Consider the following 19,868-nt stretch of genomic DNA (forward strand, 5'->3'; position numbering starts at 1 on the left):
GATTGAGAGATTCTGTCTTTGTAGAAGCCAGACATAAGTCTTGTCAGCATATGTTGAAAGATGTCAGCATTCATTTTTTTTAGTAAGTGTATTCACATGTTCAGGTGAAAGTCATCAAAGTATTGCTATCTGATGCACTATGGGTTGACTTTTTGCATCTATCATTCTCTCTTTGAAGAAAAATGTTCTATCTTAGTTCTTTTATTCCTGTTAAAGAAACTATTTCAAATGGAAAGCTGACAATTAATTTTTCTCTATAGATCTGAACACTTATCTGAGGTCACCTCTTCATCCTCATCTGCTTAAACTAGAACTCTTCAGCTCATTCAATATTTTCAGGTAGCTCACACTGGGATCAATTTAGCAGCTCTCCTCTAGATTTCTACTTTCTTTTTATTTATTTAATTTTTGAATACAGAGACTAAAACTTTACATGATATTCAAGATGAAGCCTCACAAATGCATTTCATAGTTTAAGCGTAGACTCCCTTGACTGTGCTATGTAAGACACCCCATTGACCTTCTTAGTTATTTCTGCACACTCTCAAGATGTGAATGAGACCACTACAGCAAAGAGACCACCACAGTTCATAAGTCACTCTCATGAAGTGCACTTTCAAATTTGTGTAGTTATATCTAATATGTTTTTTAACATTTATTTCTGAAGTTTGTAACTTCATCTACTACATATCACAACAAGTCCATATTCAATGATTCTGCTGTCTTTATGGAATTTTATATTTCACTTACTTTAATGTCATCTGCAAGTGTAAGTAACTTCTATTTTTGCCACTTCTATACTATTATAAAAATCTTCCACTGCATTAAAAAGAGCCATGGTGTATCTGTCAGAGGTTGTAAGGCAGAAACCATAATGGACCATTTTTCAGTTGCTAATTAACTTAACATGTCTGTCTTTGGGATGCATGGAGACTTGACATGTGGACAATACTCAAACAGCAGAGAGGGCGACTGGAGCATGAAATGAGCTTACAGACAGGAACTCTAAACACAGCACAATTCTTTCAAGTAAAATGTGAACTTATATTTAACACTTGCTGTATATACAATTTTATGAGTCATTTAACATTTGTAATCTTTGCCAAATAAACTTTAATTAGACTCCATCGCCCTCATTTCATTCTGTCATGAACCTGTAGGGCTGTCAGGTGATTTTCAAAATGGATGTACTGTTTTTTCCACTCCGATCATAAACTAAAAAACACCATAAGGAGTTTTTATTTGCCTGGCAAGTTGAAGTACTTAGTTCAAAAGAAACCTTGTATATTGCCTCCTTATTTATTTAAATGTGTATTTTGACAAATGGTATGTCTGTTTGTAACTGACTAAACATTTTCACTGTTGTAATAGAAATGATGGCGATGGCTGTTGTTCTTCAATGATATTTATCAAAAAATGTTACTTAGAATTGAGGTCTTCCTACTGAGAAAGTTGAAGCTCATTTTACTTATTACTTACTTTTACCAGGAACAACCTAAAAGCCTTACTCTTCTTCAAAAGGGTTGATGGTGTATGTAGTAAATAAACATTCAATTTTAGAGGTCTTGCCTTAATGCCAGGGATAGCATGCTTTAACATCATGGAATAGCCTGCTAAGAAATTATAAGGTTAAAATGTAATGTCTCTGTAAATTGTAAGGTTAAAATGTAATGTCTCTGTAAATTGTAAGGTTAAAATGTAACGTCTGTGTATGTTGTGCAAGATAAGAAAGAGTGGAATGTTAAACATGTTAAACGGACATGCACAGTCTGAAATGTAACCCTTTAGAATAAAGGAGATAAAGTGGACAGTGTGCAATCAGTGCCTGCATGTAAGAAATGAGCGAATCAATGAAGTATTACGCAGTGTGATTAATCCATGCTCCTGAGAGGACCAATCAGTACAGATGTTAACTTTATATCATGTACTATGTACGCCTGTTCTGATAACAAAGTGGTTATAAATAAGATTTTGTGTCTGTTCGAGGACCAGAGGATGCCTTCTCCTCCTGAAAAGAATATAAATGTGCACTGACAAGCTTCCTCCTGCCTGGGTTTTTGTCTGTCTGACTTTCCTCCACCAAGTATAGAATGCTATCAAAGACACTTATTTTTACTTTTATGGCAATTATTGAGAACTGGATGGTTCAGTGGTTTGTACTTCTGCTTATACAGATCTGGGTTCAATATCTGACCTTGTCTCTGTCATTATGAGGCTTCCACATTCTTCCCACCCCTTGTGTTCTCTGGTTTCCTTCCTCCATATTCAAAGTGCATTTCTTGAGATAATTGAAATCAGTAAATTGGCCCAGGCATCTCAGTGTCATGGATCACAATCTGGATTCTGAGTTACAAGGTTGCTGGCACAATTATTGAGCTCATCCCATTGTGTAACGTTGGTCAAGTCATTTAACCTGGCTTTTAAAATCTAGCTTTGTACTTAGCTTTCTCAAACCCTTGTAAGAGATGCTTGGACACAGACAGTGTTGTCGAAATTTAATATCTTATTAAAAAAAGAAACATCCTCTAACAGGACAATTCAGTAACCAGTCAGGAGAAAAGCTGTTCATTGTATCTTTTAATTACTGCCTTGGAGGGAACGTTCGTCAGAAGCAGTGCATTATAGCATGGTCAGAATGACCAGAATGTTCAGAGAAACAAACAATAGATGTCCATTTTATAAACTATTGAATTTACACACAGTGTCAATCAATGCATACATTTTACCCTGGTTGGTTTGTTGGTTTACACCCAAATATTTACATAGAATAGAAGTCTATTATATTATATTCTGGTTCTTCTTAAACTTTTTGAGATGAGACACCACCCTTGAAATTTCTGTGCATATAACAATTGCCCATTCTAGTTTATAGGACATCTGTTGATTTCGTAGTCATCTCTTAGTCATCCTTCAGTACATTTTGTATATTACATCAACCTTTCTTCTGGTACATTCTTTATTTACTTGCCCATCTCAGTATTTTTCCTAAACCAAATCTTATATTTCAGTGTACATTTTGTTGTTCACTTGACCTTTCTTTGGTTTCCCACATTTATAAACCATTTATGCTATTTTTTTAAGATGAATGCTATGTTACCCTAAAATTATTCTTCCACAATAGACACACAGACCAACAATGTTCCAAAACACACACATTTATTGCTGTCTCCTGTACACAGCACCAAACACTGCACAAATCAGCACAGAGTCCTCTCCTTTCTCTCTTTTGTTCTTCTACTTCTTCTTCTATGTCGCCCTCACTCTTCCTCTTACAAGCCCTGTGTTCTTCCTCATGACTCTGGCTCGACTAATGGAGTGAGGCAGCCCATTTTATAACACCCCAGATGTGCTGCAGGTTCTTCGTAATGATCTTCTGACGACACGTCCTGGTGTAGCAGAAGTACCACATGAGCACTTGGAAGCACTCTGAGTGTGCCTGGAATTTCTTCGGGCAGCACTTCCGGTTGTGGCATAAGTGCTGCAGTCCAGGGCTCCATAATCCTGTGGGTGCCCCCTGGTGATGGCCATGGGCCCCAACAGAGCTGAGCTTTTAAACTCTGATCCCAGTTGTCCTCTCGTGGTCCAAGAGATGTATTGTCCCTGTCCTGGTTCTTCCAGATTTCTCTGCTGGGAAGGATTCCCAGCACTCCAACACACCCTGAAATTCACAAAACAGATTTAAAAAGTGAATGAATGTATTTTGGCATATTGTTTGTACACAGGAGGCAGAAAGGCATAGTTACCAGATCTGAGTTGATTCTTATATTGAGAACAAGTGAAGAACGCTTACATAGATTTAAAAACACAAAACTTCAGAGGAACAGAAAACTTGGTAGTTAACAATAAAGAAGAAGAAAAAACTCCAGTCAACTCAGTTGTCTAGGGAAAATGAGCCTCTATTAACCCACAGACTTACCAAATAAGCAAAGACAAAGTATGGCTGACTATACTATGCCAAATGGCACCTGCATCCTGCAAAGCTGTCTGGCACATTCCTGGAAGTATAGTCATGTTACAGTCTGCTGCTTTGTCTGTTACCATTAATGCCAAAGTTTCAAGTCTAATTCTTAGTCCAGGAGTAGCAGCTTGCTAAAGGTGTCAGTACCTATGGGATGTATGTGGGCACACATGACAGGTCCAAAGGGCTGAGGACCACTGCCTAGTGAAAAATGGAATTTTATCCAGTGAAAATGTGTTAACTTGATATTAGTCAACCTTGTGGCTTGGAATGTTCCTTCAAGTCAGTGTTTCAGCTGTTTCTTGTGTGGACAAGCAAGTAGAGGTTGCGGAAGGAAAGGGGCAGTCAATTGTGGCAGGGGTCACCTGTTATCTGGCCATAAAGCCCAACTGTACTTCTTTTTTATCGAGACACCCAATAAGGCACACATAGAGATCTAGGCCAATAGTTTGTTCCACCCCGTTGTGCATGTTATTTACTCATTGTGTATATTTTATAACATCGAGGGCCTGAACTATCACATAGACGATAAGGAAATGGACTGATGCCATTTCAGCTCCCGCCTGTGTCACCCTCACTCAACCTGTATGTGCCTTTGCTGTAAAAAATCAGTATATTTAGAAATCCCTGAACTTTTAAACTATCTTGCTGTAAAATGTTGTATTTAAACATAAAATAAAAGTAAATCATAATAAAGCTGATATGGATCTTTCTACTGTCTCACTGTGCTAGAAATGTTGCTACTGGCTCTGTCCACTTTATTTGCAGAGTGAATATTTCATCAAGCAAGCAGTACCCTTGTAAATGAACATGTGACACGGCCAAAGTACTGGAAACATGTCTAGAAACAGAGAGCTGACTCCCATTGTCTATGCTACGCACTTTCTATTGCTCAACAGAGCCACTCAGGGTCCTTTATTCCACGCCTTTTAGTTATGCAGATCAAGAACAGGGGGGCATCTCTGTCCAATGACATGGACTCCTGTGAAAATGATTTGTCAGACTGGATGGGTACTCTGCATGTGACCTGAAAAGCAAATTACCTTTAACTGTGTCACAGTCTGATCTTCCCCTGTTTTAGTCAGATATCAGGCTGCTTCTAACAAATCATTGCTGTTGAGATTCCTGTCTAAGTGGTTTCTGTTTGGCCCTCTGCAGACACAGCGAGGAAGATGTCCAGCAAGGAGTTATCCAGCGAGCTCGTCTTCTACATCAATGGAAGAAAGGTTAGCATTTTGCATGTTTTCTTATATAATTTCATTATGTTTTTTTTTTTCTTAAAATGTTTTTCATCATCAGTAACTACTTGGAGCAGTGTGGTTCATTGGCTTTCAGTACTGAAAGAAACTGCAGAAAACTCATGCAGATGTGTAGCAAATCTTTAAAAGCCGCACAGGAGTTGTACCTGGTTCATTGTAGCTGTGAGGCAACAGTGTCATTCTGGTAGTTTAGTTTACTACCACATGTCAAAAGTGTGTAGGTTAGGACAGCTGGCAGTGCAAATAACTGGACTGGCATCCCATCCAGGGTGAGTTTGTCCCCTGCACTTGATGCTTCCAATAGCCTTGCAATCATGCAATGCTGCAGTAAAAGTTAATTCAGAAAAGGCATTGGCTAAATGATTAAAAATAAAAGATGCAGAGCAGAAGCTAATTCTTTGTTGGAATTCTTGGGTTCCAGTGTTAGTTTGAAGGGTGTCCAGTTTACACAGAGGTAACTGTTTTCTCACTGCTCCAGAATCCTGGCTTCAAATACTGGCTCATTCACTTTGCTTAGAAAATGTAAGCATGGCATAGTTTCAATTGCATTCAGAAACTTAGTTAACTATCGAAAGTTGGAGCATTTTTCTTTTTTAGTTATATTTGTAACAGTGAGTCATAATATAAACAATAGAATATAATTCAATTATATATGTTAGTAGACTGCATTAAATACATGCTTTTTAACAGCATTTTACAACGTCATATAGTTAAAAATGTAGCCAAGGTAGGTTTGTGGTCACTTAAAAGCTTTTAGAAACAGCAGATTCCAATTCAATTGGAATAAAAATGGCATTATTGTTAGTTGTTAATCATGTAGGGTCTGCAGCTAATTAAAGTTTGAATTTCTTAAACATAACATGAATTCTGTTTTGTTAGGTTTTGTCTCTTTTTGTTTACATTTACAATATTCTCCTTATAATAAGTGGTGTCTTTAGAAGGGACACATTGGGGCACCAAATACATGTAACACCATTTGAATATCTCTCTATTATATAAAGAAAAACTTGGGACAAGACGAGACCTGTTCAGGGAGACGAGACGTGACCTTCTTAGAGAGACACTTTCATGTCTCACAAGACGAGACTTTGTGCCAAGAGATTTAACCACGTCCGGGGCCAGATAAAGACAACGAGTAGATGACAAAGCAGAATGAATTCAAAAACGTTGGCACAATACACATGAAGAGCAGGTTAGAGATAATGGAAGTAGGAAGATTCGAAAGTCTCAAAAAAATTATAGTAAAGAATGCATTACCACAAACAAACAAAAAATGTTACTAGATGAAATAACGGAACAGTGGAAAGAGATTGAATAGTGTTTGAGGATGTCTGGGAAAGAAGAGAGACAAGGCAATGAGACAAAATGATAGCTACTGTACAGGCTTTTAAACGTTTCAAGCGCTGCACGAGATGCAGATCACACAGCATGGCAGCAGCAGCAAGCCAGCAGCTGATTGAGCAAAGAGGAGGAAAAAAAAAATAGTATTTGTTTCCCATTGTATCACCGTTTAAGAGGGGTTTCGTAAGGAGCATTCAGCGGGTGATGGTCTGTCAAGCAAAGCAAGCAGGGGTAAAATAAAAATAATGTAGAAATTGGTAACTGGGCTACATCTCCACAGATCCTTGAGTTGGTTAAGCAGGAAAAGGGTCTGCTGGATGGATATTGAGAACTTTTCATTTTTCTATTGTTCATCACTCCCTGGAAAGCTAAGCCAGATGAGTTTAAACTACTCAGACTTTACTGATTCAGTCTTACATCTTCTGTCGAAAGAAATATCTGCCAAGTCAGGATCTCAAGCAGCTCATTCCTTAAAGAACCAATACTGTGTTGTGGAGGAGGATAGCAAAGTCCAACCAATCTTAATTACACACTTCAGTCACCTGATAAAGTCATTTCAGTTTTACCAGTAAAATATGAATACATTAAGAATTCCCTGTACACACTTCATTCCCTTAGGGATAGTATTTAAAGTGGCATATTCTCTGCAGTGACCTGGGACCCAATATCACAACATGTACACATATCCATCTTGAAGCCATATGAAACTATTTGGTCTCCATGTGCTTTGTGTCACTCTCTGGGTGTAAAACAGATACAGCATAAAGTCACATGGACAGAGATACTGTAAGGGTTTGCTTCAAACCCACTGCCTATTTGTAAGTGACTCCATTTTTTTTTCTTTTACTTTTTTGGAAATAACATTTTGTAAAGTGGTTACCTTTAAGGGTAGTCACTCCTTTTGTTTACCATGTTCATGCATTTCAAGTTCATCAAGGCAATTTTTCCTCACTTTCACATTTTCAGATTGTTGAGAAGAATGCAGATCCTGAAGTCATGCTACTTGACTTTCTAAGGAGAAAAGGTATTGAGCTTATTTTCTGATTTCAACTACAGTACTTTAAGACAAAATGTGAGCTCTAAGAAAGGCAGTACTTGGAGAAATGTTTTCCTTCAGATATCAGTGAGGAACTGTTCAATGTCTGGGGATCTTTAGCTCAGCTATGTCACTTAATGTACACCAAAAGCATTTGGTTGACAAGAACCTGGTATCACTCACTTTTCCTTTTTTTGACTGTCTACATGAGCATCAATATTATTGTCTGAAATCTTGGAAATATAGAAGGTATGCAAGCTCTTAATCTTCCTCTTCTTCTTTCGGCTGCTCACATTAAGGGTCGCCACAGCGGATCATCTTCTTCCATATCTTTCCGTCCTCTGAATCTTGTTCTGTTACACCATCACCTGCATGTGCTCTCTCACCACATCCATAAACCTTCTCTTAGGTCTTCCTCTTTTCCTCTTGCCTGGCAGCTCTATCCTTAGCACCCTTCTCCCAATATACTCAGCATCTCTCCTCTGCACATGTCCAAACCAACGTAATCTCACCACATTGACTTTGTCTCCAAACTATATAACCTGAGCTGACCCTCTAATGTACTCATTTCTAATCCTGTCCATCCTCGTCACACCCAATGGAAATCTTAGCATCTTTAACTCTGCTACCTCCAGCTGTGTTTCCTGTTTTTCGGTCAGTGCTACCTTCTCCAACTCATATAACAGCTGGTCTCACTACCGTCCTGTAGCCTTCTCTTTCACTCTTGCTGATAACCGTCTGTCACAAATTACTCCTGACACTGTACTCCACCCATTCCACCCTGCCTGCACTCTCTTTTTCACCTCTCTTCCACAATCCCCGTTACTCTGTACTGTTGATCCCAAGTATTTAAACTCATAAACTCATCCACCTTCGCCACTTCACTCCCTGCATCCTCACCATTCCACTGACCTCCCTCTCATTTACACACATGTATTCTGTCTTGTGCCTACTGACCTTCATTCCTCTCCATATGTAACCAGATTTTAGTGATTAAGTGTTGTAGGTGCTATTTTGTTCACCAAATGGCTATTAGCTCTCTCCATTTTACTGTGCATTTTCTTCAACTGGCATTGAAGAAAATTGCTGAAATATGGGTTTGATCTCTCTCTCTTTTCCCAAATAATTTTATTAGGTCCTGCAACCATTTAACTAAACCAAACAATCAATCTAATCAATCTTGGCTTTTATTTTAGTATCATCCTTATTTTTAGGTGACTGTTACATTTCCTGCTACAGACATTATTCTTATCAAGTAAATCATCTATACTAATAAAAGGCAAAGCCCTCACTGACTGACTGACTCACTGACTCATCACTAATTCTCCAACTTCCCGTGTAGGTAGAAGGCTGAAATTTGGAAGGCTCATTCCTTACAGCTTACTTACAAAAGTTGGGTATGTTTCATTTCAAAATTCTACACGTAATGGTCATAACTTGAACCTATTTTTTCGTCCATATACTATAATAGACTTCTGCTCGATGCCCATGGGAGGCGGAGTTACGCCTCCCACGTAATTTAGTGCCTGCCCATATAAGGCCGTCCGTCAGCAGCAATCCAATAGAAACACTGCTGCTAAATATTCACGGGTGAAGGACTGTGCTTATGCAGACGAAGATGAGATGGTCAGGGTGGTGTTTGGCACAAACTCGGGGAAACTTTGAGAGAAACTTTTAAGTGCCGGGTCTTAGCTAACATTAAACACAGCCGTGGACATCGCACGAGATGGCACCAGCACAGCTGGGAAGCTTTGATGCATGTACACCGAGCGGCTCACATGAACTGACGCAATGCACAGACAAAAAGCAACAGTTCCAAAGAGTGCTGAACAAAAACCGAATTATACAATTGAGAAGGCAGAAAAAAAATATGAAGCGTCTGACACATACAAACATATTCATTAGTGCAGCTACTGCGGAAACAAAGCACACGGTGGAAAAAGTCAATGTCCCGCTAAAGGAAGACAGTGTAAAAAAAAAAACCTGTGCATGCAGTGTATCACGTCTCAGATAAAGAGGAAGACGAGCTGTTTATTGATGCAGTAAGAAACGAATCGATGAATGAAACCTGTCATCTTTACAACGATTGACAAACACGGAATGTAACTTGAACACAACACATCCTACAAATATGAACTGGATTGAAAGAAATAATGATAATGAAATCCTTGATGACAGCAACACTCATAACACTCACAAAACAATTACTGTATATTGACAATCATGTTACATTATTTTTAAAATGTTCCCTTTTCTTTTTCATAACTTCTTTAACACACTACTTCTCCACTGCGAAGCGCGGGTATATATATCCCGATCTACATACTCTCAAATAGACAAACCACAAGCCATGGCGCAATGGCTTTGCCTCTAGTGCCGATGTCCGAGGTTCGATTCCCGAGAGGGGGTGCACTGAGTATGTATGCGCGCTTCCCGATTCATTTTACCCTCGCATCTCCTTGGTTTGGGACGTATGAAAAAATATGCGGTTAATGCAGAAAGACAGATCACCAATTGAAGCTTTATGAATAATGGATACTTTATTCGCCATCAATGATTGTTTTGGTAAAGCCATACTCAGTGTATTCATTAGATGAACGGTATGTATGTATATGTGTGTGTGTGTGTGTATATATATATGTGTATATGTATATATGTATGGATATGTATATATATATGTTTATGTGTGTGTGTGTAAATATATATATATATATGACAGCAACACTCATCACTCACAACAGTGACAAAACAATTACATTGACAATCATGTTACGTTATTTTTAAAATGTTTCCTTTTCTTTTTCATAACTTCTTTAACACACTACTTCTCCGCTGTGAAGCGCGGGTATTTTGCTAGTCACCTATAATGCTGAACTAGTATCTCTCTTTTAAATGAATCACCATTGGCTCATAATCAATTTAAAAAGAATTGGCTCTCTACTTGCTAAATGTATTCTCATTGGCTCACTATTTAAAATTAATCTCTGTTGTATTTCCTTATATTCACTAAATTATGACCTTTGGATAATTATGCTCTGAACTGAATCAGTATTTATTGGTGTAAACATGTAAAATAAATCAAAAGGACTATTAATCTCTTGAAAATGAATATTCATGTCAAAATTAGCACTCTTGGGTGTCTGCTGTGCAACTAACCAGCTCTGAATCTCTTCATGTCTAGTTAGGCTCACAGGAACAAAATATGGCTGTGGAGGAGGTGGCTGTGGAGCCTGCACGGTGATGTTATCTCAATATGACCCTCTCTGCAAGAAGGTTGTGTATCCTTTATCTGCTAATGAAACACATTCTTTGAGTGATGAAATACACTGTCTATGGTAAAATCATTTGGATCTCTCATTTATGTATTAAAATAATTATTTCATTTGACTTGGAAAAACTCTAGCTTACACTCCCCTCTCCTATCTTACCTTATCTTACTCTGCCCTTCCCTAAATTTCCCTAACCTACCTGCCATTCTCCTCTACTGTACCCTATATTCCCTAAACTTTCTCCAACTCTAATTTCCTCTACCTTCCCCTCCCTTTTACTAAATATTCCTTTACACTATACTCCTCTTTCTTCTCGTCCTGTACTTTAACTTGTACTCCCCTACCATTCCCTCCATTACCATACCCTACCTTTCCTTCCATTATACTGCTCTCCCCTACTCAACACTTAAGTACCTTCCTCTTGCCTACTTCACCCACCCTTACTTTCAATCTCCTCTTCTTCCCAGCTATAAAGCAGGAAGCAGAGACTACTGTAAAGATCATTTTCAGAGAGCTTTTCCAGTGGGTATATTCATGCCAAACTATGTGCAGATACTGTTTACTTTAGTTAAAATTTTAACTGCAATTCACAATTTATCATAATGGCTGACATAAAATTACTTATTAATCCAGAAAATGCACTGTGATTAATTATTTACACCTTTTTCAGAAATATTGTTAGACAGGGCATCTTGGATCACAGTTTTTTTTACTGCTTTTGCTTTACAGCTCCAGAGAACAGGATTCATTTTTTGATCCTAGTTTGATTTCCTTCCATAAAACAAATATGCCCATTTTATATAATTAACCTGGTATGGAAAATTGTGGGCGGCACGGTGGTGCAGTGGGAGACCTGGGTTCGCTTCCCGGGTCCTCCCTGCGTGGAGTTTGCATGTTCTGCGTGGGTTTCCTCCAGGTGCTCCGGTTTCCTCCCACAGTCCAAAGACATGCAGGTTAGGTGCATTGGCGATCCTAAATTGTGCTTGGTGTGTGGGTGTATGTGTGTGTGTGTGTGTGCCCTGAGATGGGCTGGTGCCCTGCCTGGGATTTGTTCCTGCCTTGTGTCCTGTGCTGGCTCCAGCAGACCCCCGTGACCCTTTGTTAGGATATAGCGGGTTGGAAAATCACTGACTGATTCACTGGAAGACTGTGTGTTCGTATGGCAGTGTGTCCTGTAACATATGCCCATGTTTGGTTCCTGCTTTGCATCTTACACAATTCAATTAAGCTCAGTATCTCCACAACACTGAAATGGATTGAAAAATGGACATGTGGACATTCTGAAACACAGAGCTGATCCTAGCATTTTTGCCACCCTAGGCAAAGTTGTAAACGATGCCTCACCACTGTCTTTGCTTTGAGTGGAGTCCATACTGCCAGACTTGTATATTAAAACCTGGAGACAGGAGAGAGGAATCAGGGCTGAAGTCACAGATGGACTTACAATTTGAGAATACTGAGGGGGCAGTTGATTACTTACAGCAATGTCTGTTTAGAAGGCTTTCCCAGAAGGATATGATCTTGAGAGGTGTCTTTTCAGAAAACATGTAGGAATTGTGATGTATTAGCAGGCTTTATTTATATATTTATTGATTGATTGCATTTTACATTTCCCTAAAGTAAAAAAAAAACATTTTTTCACACAATCATATTATCACTTCAAGTTCAATTTTACCTTCTCTGTTTAAACCTCCAGACAATCATGTATTTCATGATGATGGTGTCGCTCTAGTTATAATCTTACCAAGGCAGCTCCATAACATATACAGTATATGCCCTTTAGATCAATAAATAAATTGACAAATTTAATATAATCACAAAAATCTTTGTTCATGATTCCTATTTACTGTATCTTCAGATATGCAAACAATACAATATAATTATCCAGTTATGGGATTGCTTTTTGAGTATGGGGTCCTAGACCTGCTGTTGTGATCTATTTAGCCCCTATACAACTAGAGGAAAAGCTTGGTTTGCATTGCAAGCAGTAATTCAGATACATTGGGACTTCAACAGGTCTGCTCTTTATCACTGATTCTGTTCATAATTGTTAATATTTAATAATAGTTTGAATTATATCAGCCTTTAGTAGGCATTAAAGAGCTGCAGTATTTTTGCCGTTTTGATCGTTTAATTTTATTTTGCCAGGGGGACTAAATAGAAACAGAAACTGCACTGGTTAAAATAGTAAATAAGTTGTGGGTTAATGTGAACGGAGGCCATATATATCTGTTCTTGTTCCTTTAGACTTGAGTGCAGCATTTGACACACTGATTACAGTATTCTTATAAATTGCCTTAGTCAATGGGTGTGCCTCTTCCAGTCTTGCTTAACAGGTAGAAAATTCTTTGTTAGTTCTGGTTATTATACTTTGGATAGCCATGATATTTTATATGGTGTACCACAAGGATATATTCTGAGTCCACTGCTCTTCTTGATCTACATGCCTCCATTAGGTCAGATTATCTCAAAGCACAAGGTGAGTTGCCACAGCTATGCAGAAAACACACAGTTTTATTTTGTCAGTAGTGCCTGATGATCTTGACGGTCTTAGTTTTCTGATCATGTGTCTTGTATTTCCGAATGGATGAGCAGTAACTTTCTGTGGACCACTGGATCACGTACAGCCACCCTAACCCTCACACAGACAGACAGGAGACAAATTGCCACACAGCACACCTTTACTTACAGGTGGGGAAGCACTTTCTTCCATCCCCAAAAAAGCACAATGTCCTCAAGAGCAAAGTACAGTCTTGTTCCTTTCTTCTCTCTTTTCTCCGCCTCCACTACTCTCCAGGCAAACTTTGTCCACCTCTTCCAGATTTTGGCTTCCTGAATTTAGAGTATTTTACCAATAGAAATTTTGTAGAACAATTTCAAAAACTTCTAAAATCCCATTATTTTAAATGGCTTTTTCATAGCTGTATCTTAGTTGTATCCCTATTAGTCAATATGGATATTGAATTCTCATTTTCTTCTGGTTTCTGCAGTTCTGTACTAATTTGTACTATTATCTGCTGTATTTTCCAGTTCTTCTGTGGTGGCCACCACTTGATAAAGGTGTGCTGCCCCCGATTTAATATATTGAATGGCGGTTGTCCCAGATGTCCAAATGACCATCATCGTCAAATTCTTCCATGTGAAGCCTGAAAACCATGAGGATTGATTTAGAACATCTATATTATGCCCAATGGGGGCTGGGCTGTCTTTTGGCCTTGTAACCCCTGCAGATTTCGTTTTTTCTGCAGCCTAACTAGCATTTTTTGTTTTTTCTCTCCTCCTGGCCATCAAGCCTTACATTTACCTTTGTTACATACTGTATAATCTTATTACCTAATCTTGTTTATGTTTTATATCAACTTCCTTTTCATTTCATCTTGTAAAGCACTTTGCGCTATATAAATAAATGTTGTTGTGGCTCTTGCTATGGTAATGAGGATTATCATTATTTTTATGTCACCATTGCTGTTGTTGTTGTTCATGTTATTATTAACATCTTTATATCATCAGACGTTATGCAAAAATAATATAAAACAATATAATAGGACAGTCATATTGAGTCCAAGGGTTTGTAGGTCTATATTGTTTAAAACAATGCTGCCCCTAAGTTTTGCCGCTATAGGTGTCTGTCTTGTTCTCCTAAATAGTAGGGCAGGCTCTGCTCAGACAGAATAAACCTGTGCCAGAGGACTGTAGAAAGTGGTTCCCATGCCAGGGGCTTATTGGACCTGCACAGATTAAAAATGTTTATTCCTTGACCTACATCTATAAGCCACTTCTCTGTGAATGCCTGTCTTTTTCCTATCTGTTCCTTGCACGGAGCTGCCGTTACTACTGTTGAAGGGATTGGAAGCACAAAAACCAAGATGCACCCAGTACAGGTGGGTACTCATGCCAGTGTTCTCATACTGTAAAGTGACAGCTCTGACTTTCCAAATCCAAGGGCCCTTCAAACATTAATTGAACTAACTTAATTTCTGGCTGTTTTCAAATTCTGTGTCAGTGGTTCTCGGCTTCTGTCTTGGGGACACCCTGTGGCTGCAGGTTTTTGTTCCAGCCAATTTCTGTTTTAAATTGGACTCCAAGCCTAATTAATTCATCGGTTATTTCCCAGAGTTTGTGTTTTGAAGTCAATGTAGAAATTACAAAACAATGTTTGGTAACTTATTATTACAATATACTAAGCAGTTATGAGGATAATGTAGTTTTTTCTGTATAAATAATCATTTCTTCCCCGATTTTCATTCTGCTTTATCATCATTTACTAATTAGTGGGTCTAACACTGGAGTATTTGCAGCCTTTCATCATTCAGTGTTGTTTGCCTGGGTGTCTGCTCTGCTTGTTTTTAATTGTCATCATTAGGAAACACTTAAGGGAACAAACTACATAGAAAAGGGACAAAATTATAGGAAAACAACCAAAGAATTTAAAGCAATAGCGAAACAGAAATATTTCTAAGTGTCTTATGAATGTAAAATAATACTGCTGTGCTTTTCTGTATGCAGAATAAGAGAAGAGAAAAAAAGACCAGCTAATTAAATGAGATCAGTTATTTTCAATGGTTGTGAATCTGGTTGGAATAAACCAACCAAATCTGCCAGCACATGGGGTCTTCAGGACCAAGCTTGGGAACCACTTGTCCATGTTTTACTAAATAATGTTTGATATAGAGAAAGGTTGCCAAATGAGGTCCATGGACTAATTGCTGGTACTGCAGCAAGAAGCGATGAAAGCAGGGTAGTTGATATCCTTATTGGCTTCTTCTGCTGACAAACGACTAGTGAAGTCATCTAGAACTATATGTGTGTTCATGTCTGTTGTGTGTTCTTGCGGTGTGCACTGTGTGTCCTAAACATACAAGACATGTATGTGCCCATTTGGAAGGACATTTGCTTCTTGTATTTCCTTTCTATGTGTTACTCTTTGTGTGTGAGTGATTAAGCACTAACTGCTGCCAGGTGTCAGCAAACCTGTTCATGGATGCACCTTTGGTTGGGTCTGCGCACCATGACAGCACATTGGCTGTGTTACGCCTACAACTTTGTGACTGCTTTCTTTGCTGAAGGAGCGCATTGCTGCTGCACATGGCACCCAGTGTGGATTCTGCTCTCCTGGCATGGTGATGTCCATGTACACTTTGTTGAGAAACTCCCCAGAGCCCAGCATGGAGGACATCCAGGAGGCCCTTCTTGGTGAGTGAACCCTTGGGGAACCCTGTAGATACAACTATGTGACTGCATTAAGGAGTGTCCTGGGGCAAGTGAGAAGGAGCTTGTCTTTAATCTAATGTGTAAAGCTACTTGTTTTAAGGCCAGGTTTATTTTCAAATTCTAACTCATTGCCATGTAGGCATTATACAGGGTAATTGCTACTTGCATTTGTTAATTTACTAGTGTGTATAGTTAAGGTCCTTTACTAGCCATGATGGCTCAGGTTTTTAATAACAATGCTTGCCTTTTAAAGCAGAGTGTGTTATAGATTTTCTGAACAAAAGACAGTCATGTACCAGTAAAATTCTGAGCCACCTTTACCACCTCTCCCGTGCTTTATTGTTGTGAGATGAACAGGACCCATACTAGGACATAATGCAGTCAGCGACTCTACTGTAGTTAATGAATAAAGAATAGAAGCATCAAGGCTTTCCTTAGATATCTGACAAAGTAAAAGTGTTGGTAAGTCTTGATAATGAATGAGATATATTGTGCCTATTGGTGGTCACCAAAATAAAATGTAAAGTTGCTCACCCTTTCCACAGCATCTACACTGGTCTAGGAGGGAGTATGGTCTGCCCATTGCTTCCTGAAGTCTATAATGTAATGATATTAAAGGAGAGGCTGCTGGCCTGGCACCTCTGTGTGCTACACATTATCAACAGCTTCTTCTCATTTAAAAGGTAGCCTAAAGTAGATGTAACATATTTGGAGGAGCACCTCTCCCAATTTTAATTTAATAAAACACAGTAAAACACAACATTTAATTTTTTTTTTATAAGTACCAATCCTTATCTATTCTCATGCAGGAAACCTGTGCCGCTGTACTGGATACAGACCTATTGTTGATGGATTTAAAACCTTTTGTCAGGTGAGCGCCATACATATATTTTCATTTTCTATTACAAATATTGTGAAAACTCCTGTTCCCTTAAAAATATAAAATGAATGTTAAATCTAAAAACCTGGCAAAACAGAATTTGAGACTAAAAACCAATGCACCAGACACCAGGCTGATAAAAACATATCCCAAGATGGGAAACTGATGTTAATTAATGCCACAGAAACCAGGCCAGTTTAAAAAAGTGCCACATAGGCCATACCAGATAAATGCAGTAGCACTGATGCCAGTAATGCAGAAGTCAGCTGGCAATACTCTGTGATACCTAGACCAAATTAGAGTGACAGAGTAAAATCTAATGGAACGCAGTACTACAGGAGCCAGGCTGATTAGCAGAAATACTGACCCTCTGATAATAAGCACTGCAACAAAAGGAAGAAATAATCAGTATGCATTTTATATGCCCCTGTTCTATACTGCTTCACACTATGAGTCCCTATGCACGGCTAATGAACAATATTGTTTAGAGCACTCTCTCAGCATTTCGCTGTCAAAATGAATATGCTGTGCCTTTGGAGAAAGGATTGCTTACTTGCTGCTATCAGATGTCCTGGCTGTCCTTTTTATTATGTCATTGCACCTTCCTAAAATGCATGGTATTTGAGCCAACCATTTACAGTATGTTGCCTCTGCCAAGGGCTTACTCTTTGGGTACTTCCACCAGGAAAGTCAGAGTGAGCCAGTAATGAGAAAGGCTCTTCTTGTTTATTAGAGTGATAAATGACCACTCAGAGAGCAGTTGCCAGGTGAACAAAAGGTTGCTAGACACCACACTTGGAAATGGCAAACATGCATATCAGCACTTGGTTCATTTGTGACCAGTCCTTGTGTATATAAATGGTATTTAAAGCAGATTACTGCGCCAAATTTTTCAGATTGTTGCCCCTTTTAATCTACAGAGAAAAGACTGTTGTCAAAAGAGAAGCAAAGACATTTTTGCAAGGCAGGGACGAAAGGAAGAAGGTCCATGTGAAATGGTAAGCTAATGCTTCTGCTACATATGTAGAGGACATCTTACGTACCACCAAAGTCAAGAAATTGCTGCAGCAGCTCTCACACCAAGAGTCAAACAATAAATTAGTTTTTAAACTTGTCAGTTCATTCTATCAGACCAATGATTCCACTTCCATTCTGCAGGGATCTGATGATACATTCCAAGCTGATGACTTCCGGCTGGCGGACCCGACTCAAGACTTCATCTTTCCACCAGAACTCATGGTATTGCAGCGCCAGTGTTCATGCTAAGAGCAGAGACATTTCTGAGTATAACCTCTTCACAGTGGGTTGGATGTTGGCACAGTAGTTTGTGCTGAGACTCCAATTATCTGGGTTCAAGATATTTTTCAAACACTGTGTCGAGTTTAGTTGCTGCCCCGACTGTGTGATTTTTCTCTGGGTAGTCCCGTTTCTTCTGACATTTTAAAGATAAGCATGTTTTATTTGAGCCCTACCTTGCACCTTCAAATTTGAATTTTCTTACAACAGAGGTCCCTCTATCAATCTTTGTCTAGGGGTGCTAGGGTTGGAAAATTCCAGGGAGCCCTAGGTAAGCAAAGAGGGGCAGTTTGTTATAACACAAAACATGCATAGAGGTCATTCAGTACAATAGATAATTTACAAGAAAGTAAAGTAGTTGACAACAAAGTTATATAAAAGAACAAAACCTATACCTTTCTAGATCTGCCTAAACAGCATTGACCCTATCTACTACTGTTCCAGTTTCCCCCACAAACAGCTCACCAACACTCCCTTTATTTCTGTCCCCTTCATCTAAAACTAGACTGGCCACTCGTATTCCTGCCAGGCAAGTTCTTACTTTGCTAACTACCTCTTTAAGTGGCTCTAAGCTCAACTCAGCTACTTCCTGGTAAGCCCAAAAAATAAATTCTGGAGCCCTTAACATTGTGTGAAAGTATGTAAATACAGGGTCAGAGAGACTCCAGTTAGGTTGTTCTCCCCAATGACTCCTTGTTTTCCTTCTTCTAGTCAAGTATTTGCCAATATCAGTCCTCCAGGCTCTGTACTTGGCAACCTTGATGGTAGTAAAGAAATTTAAAGTCCTAGCCCAGAAGTACTGTAATTCCAGATATCTTCAGGCTGTAAACCCAGAGTCCAGACCAATCTCGGGAGCCATCCATTTAGAACTCAATTAAGTGGCCCCTGGTGTGTCTGTGGTCACAATCTCCAGTTTTAGGGCCAGACTACTGTCAGGTCACCTTTACATTACAATGGATAGTAGAGTGGTACAAATAACAGTATGAGTCTAGATACTTCCACCTATCTGCGTGAAGTAGAAATGTGTTAAAACACCTTCAACAAGCAGGAGGGATAGTGCCACCTGTAAGTAAATAGCTGTTGCAGTATACAGCATATGTAGTGACTGTAGGAAGTTCTCATCAAAGTAAAGGTGGACTACCAGGGCAAATGCAGAACTTCATCAATACTGGTTAATTTTATTTTATCACTAATTTCCCTCTATCTGTGCTAAAGAAACACTTAAATAAGAAGGCCTAGACGAGTACATAAAGCTCCAATTCACCTCTAGCAGTGGCACGGCAGCCTTTTAAGTGGAATTATTTTCTGTTTTAGATCCAACTTTCCTTCCAAATGGCTAGTCTAATTTTTAATGCAATGTTGGTGTGTAGCCATGAAAGGTAATCCTCATATTACCTTCTTTGGGTCATCTTTGCCTCCTTAGGATTTTGGACTTATTTTGCCCCCTCTGCACTATGTTCTTGTTTGTAGCTTCCTGATTGCGTACTGGGGCGTAAGGTAGATGGGCTGAGGCATCTGGAGTTCTCCATGTTCTCTCCAAATAGCAGTAATATTTTCTCCTTTATTGAGTTCTGCACCATGTTTTTAAAATTAACCTTATTTCTCAAACTGCCAAACC

At 38.9% G+C, this 19,868-nt stretch overlaps 1 protein-coding gene across 1 annotated transcript in view; it reads left to right on the top strand.

The window, feature by feature from the left end:
* Positions 1-5,034: 5,034 nt before the first annotated feature.
* Positions 5,035-19,868, top strand: part of LOC120531432 (aldehyde oxidase-like) — a 68,742-nt gene continuing 53,908 nt past the window's right edge. The window contains exons 1-8 of the mRNA XM_039756850.1: positions 5,035-5,184; positions 7,525-7,582; positions 10,776-10,872; positions 14,636-14,744; positions 15,930-16,056; positions 16,884-16,945; positions 17,875-17,952; positions 18,113-18,193. Of these exons, the coding sequence (XP_039612784.1) occupies positions 5,131-5,184; positions 7,525-7,582; positions 10,776-10,872; positions 14,636-14,744; positions 15,930-16,056; positions 16,884-16,945; positions 17,875-17,952; positions 18,113-18,193 (666 nt within the window). The 5' untranslated portion in view covers positions 5,035-5,130. The remainder of the gene's footprint in view (positions 5,185-7,524; positions 7,583-10,775; positions 10,873-14,635; positions 14,745-15,929; positions 16,057-16,883; positions 16,946-17,874; positions 17,953-18,112; positions 18,194-19,868) is intronic.

Source organism: Polypterus senegalus, chromosome 6, assembly GCF_016835505.1.
Source record: "Polypterus senegalus isolate Bchr_013 chromosome 6, ASM1683550v1, whole genome shotgun sequence".
Lineage (NCBI taxonomy): Eukaryota > Metazoa > Chordata > Cladistia > Polypteriformes > Polypteridae > Polypterus > Polypterus senegalus.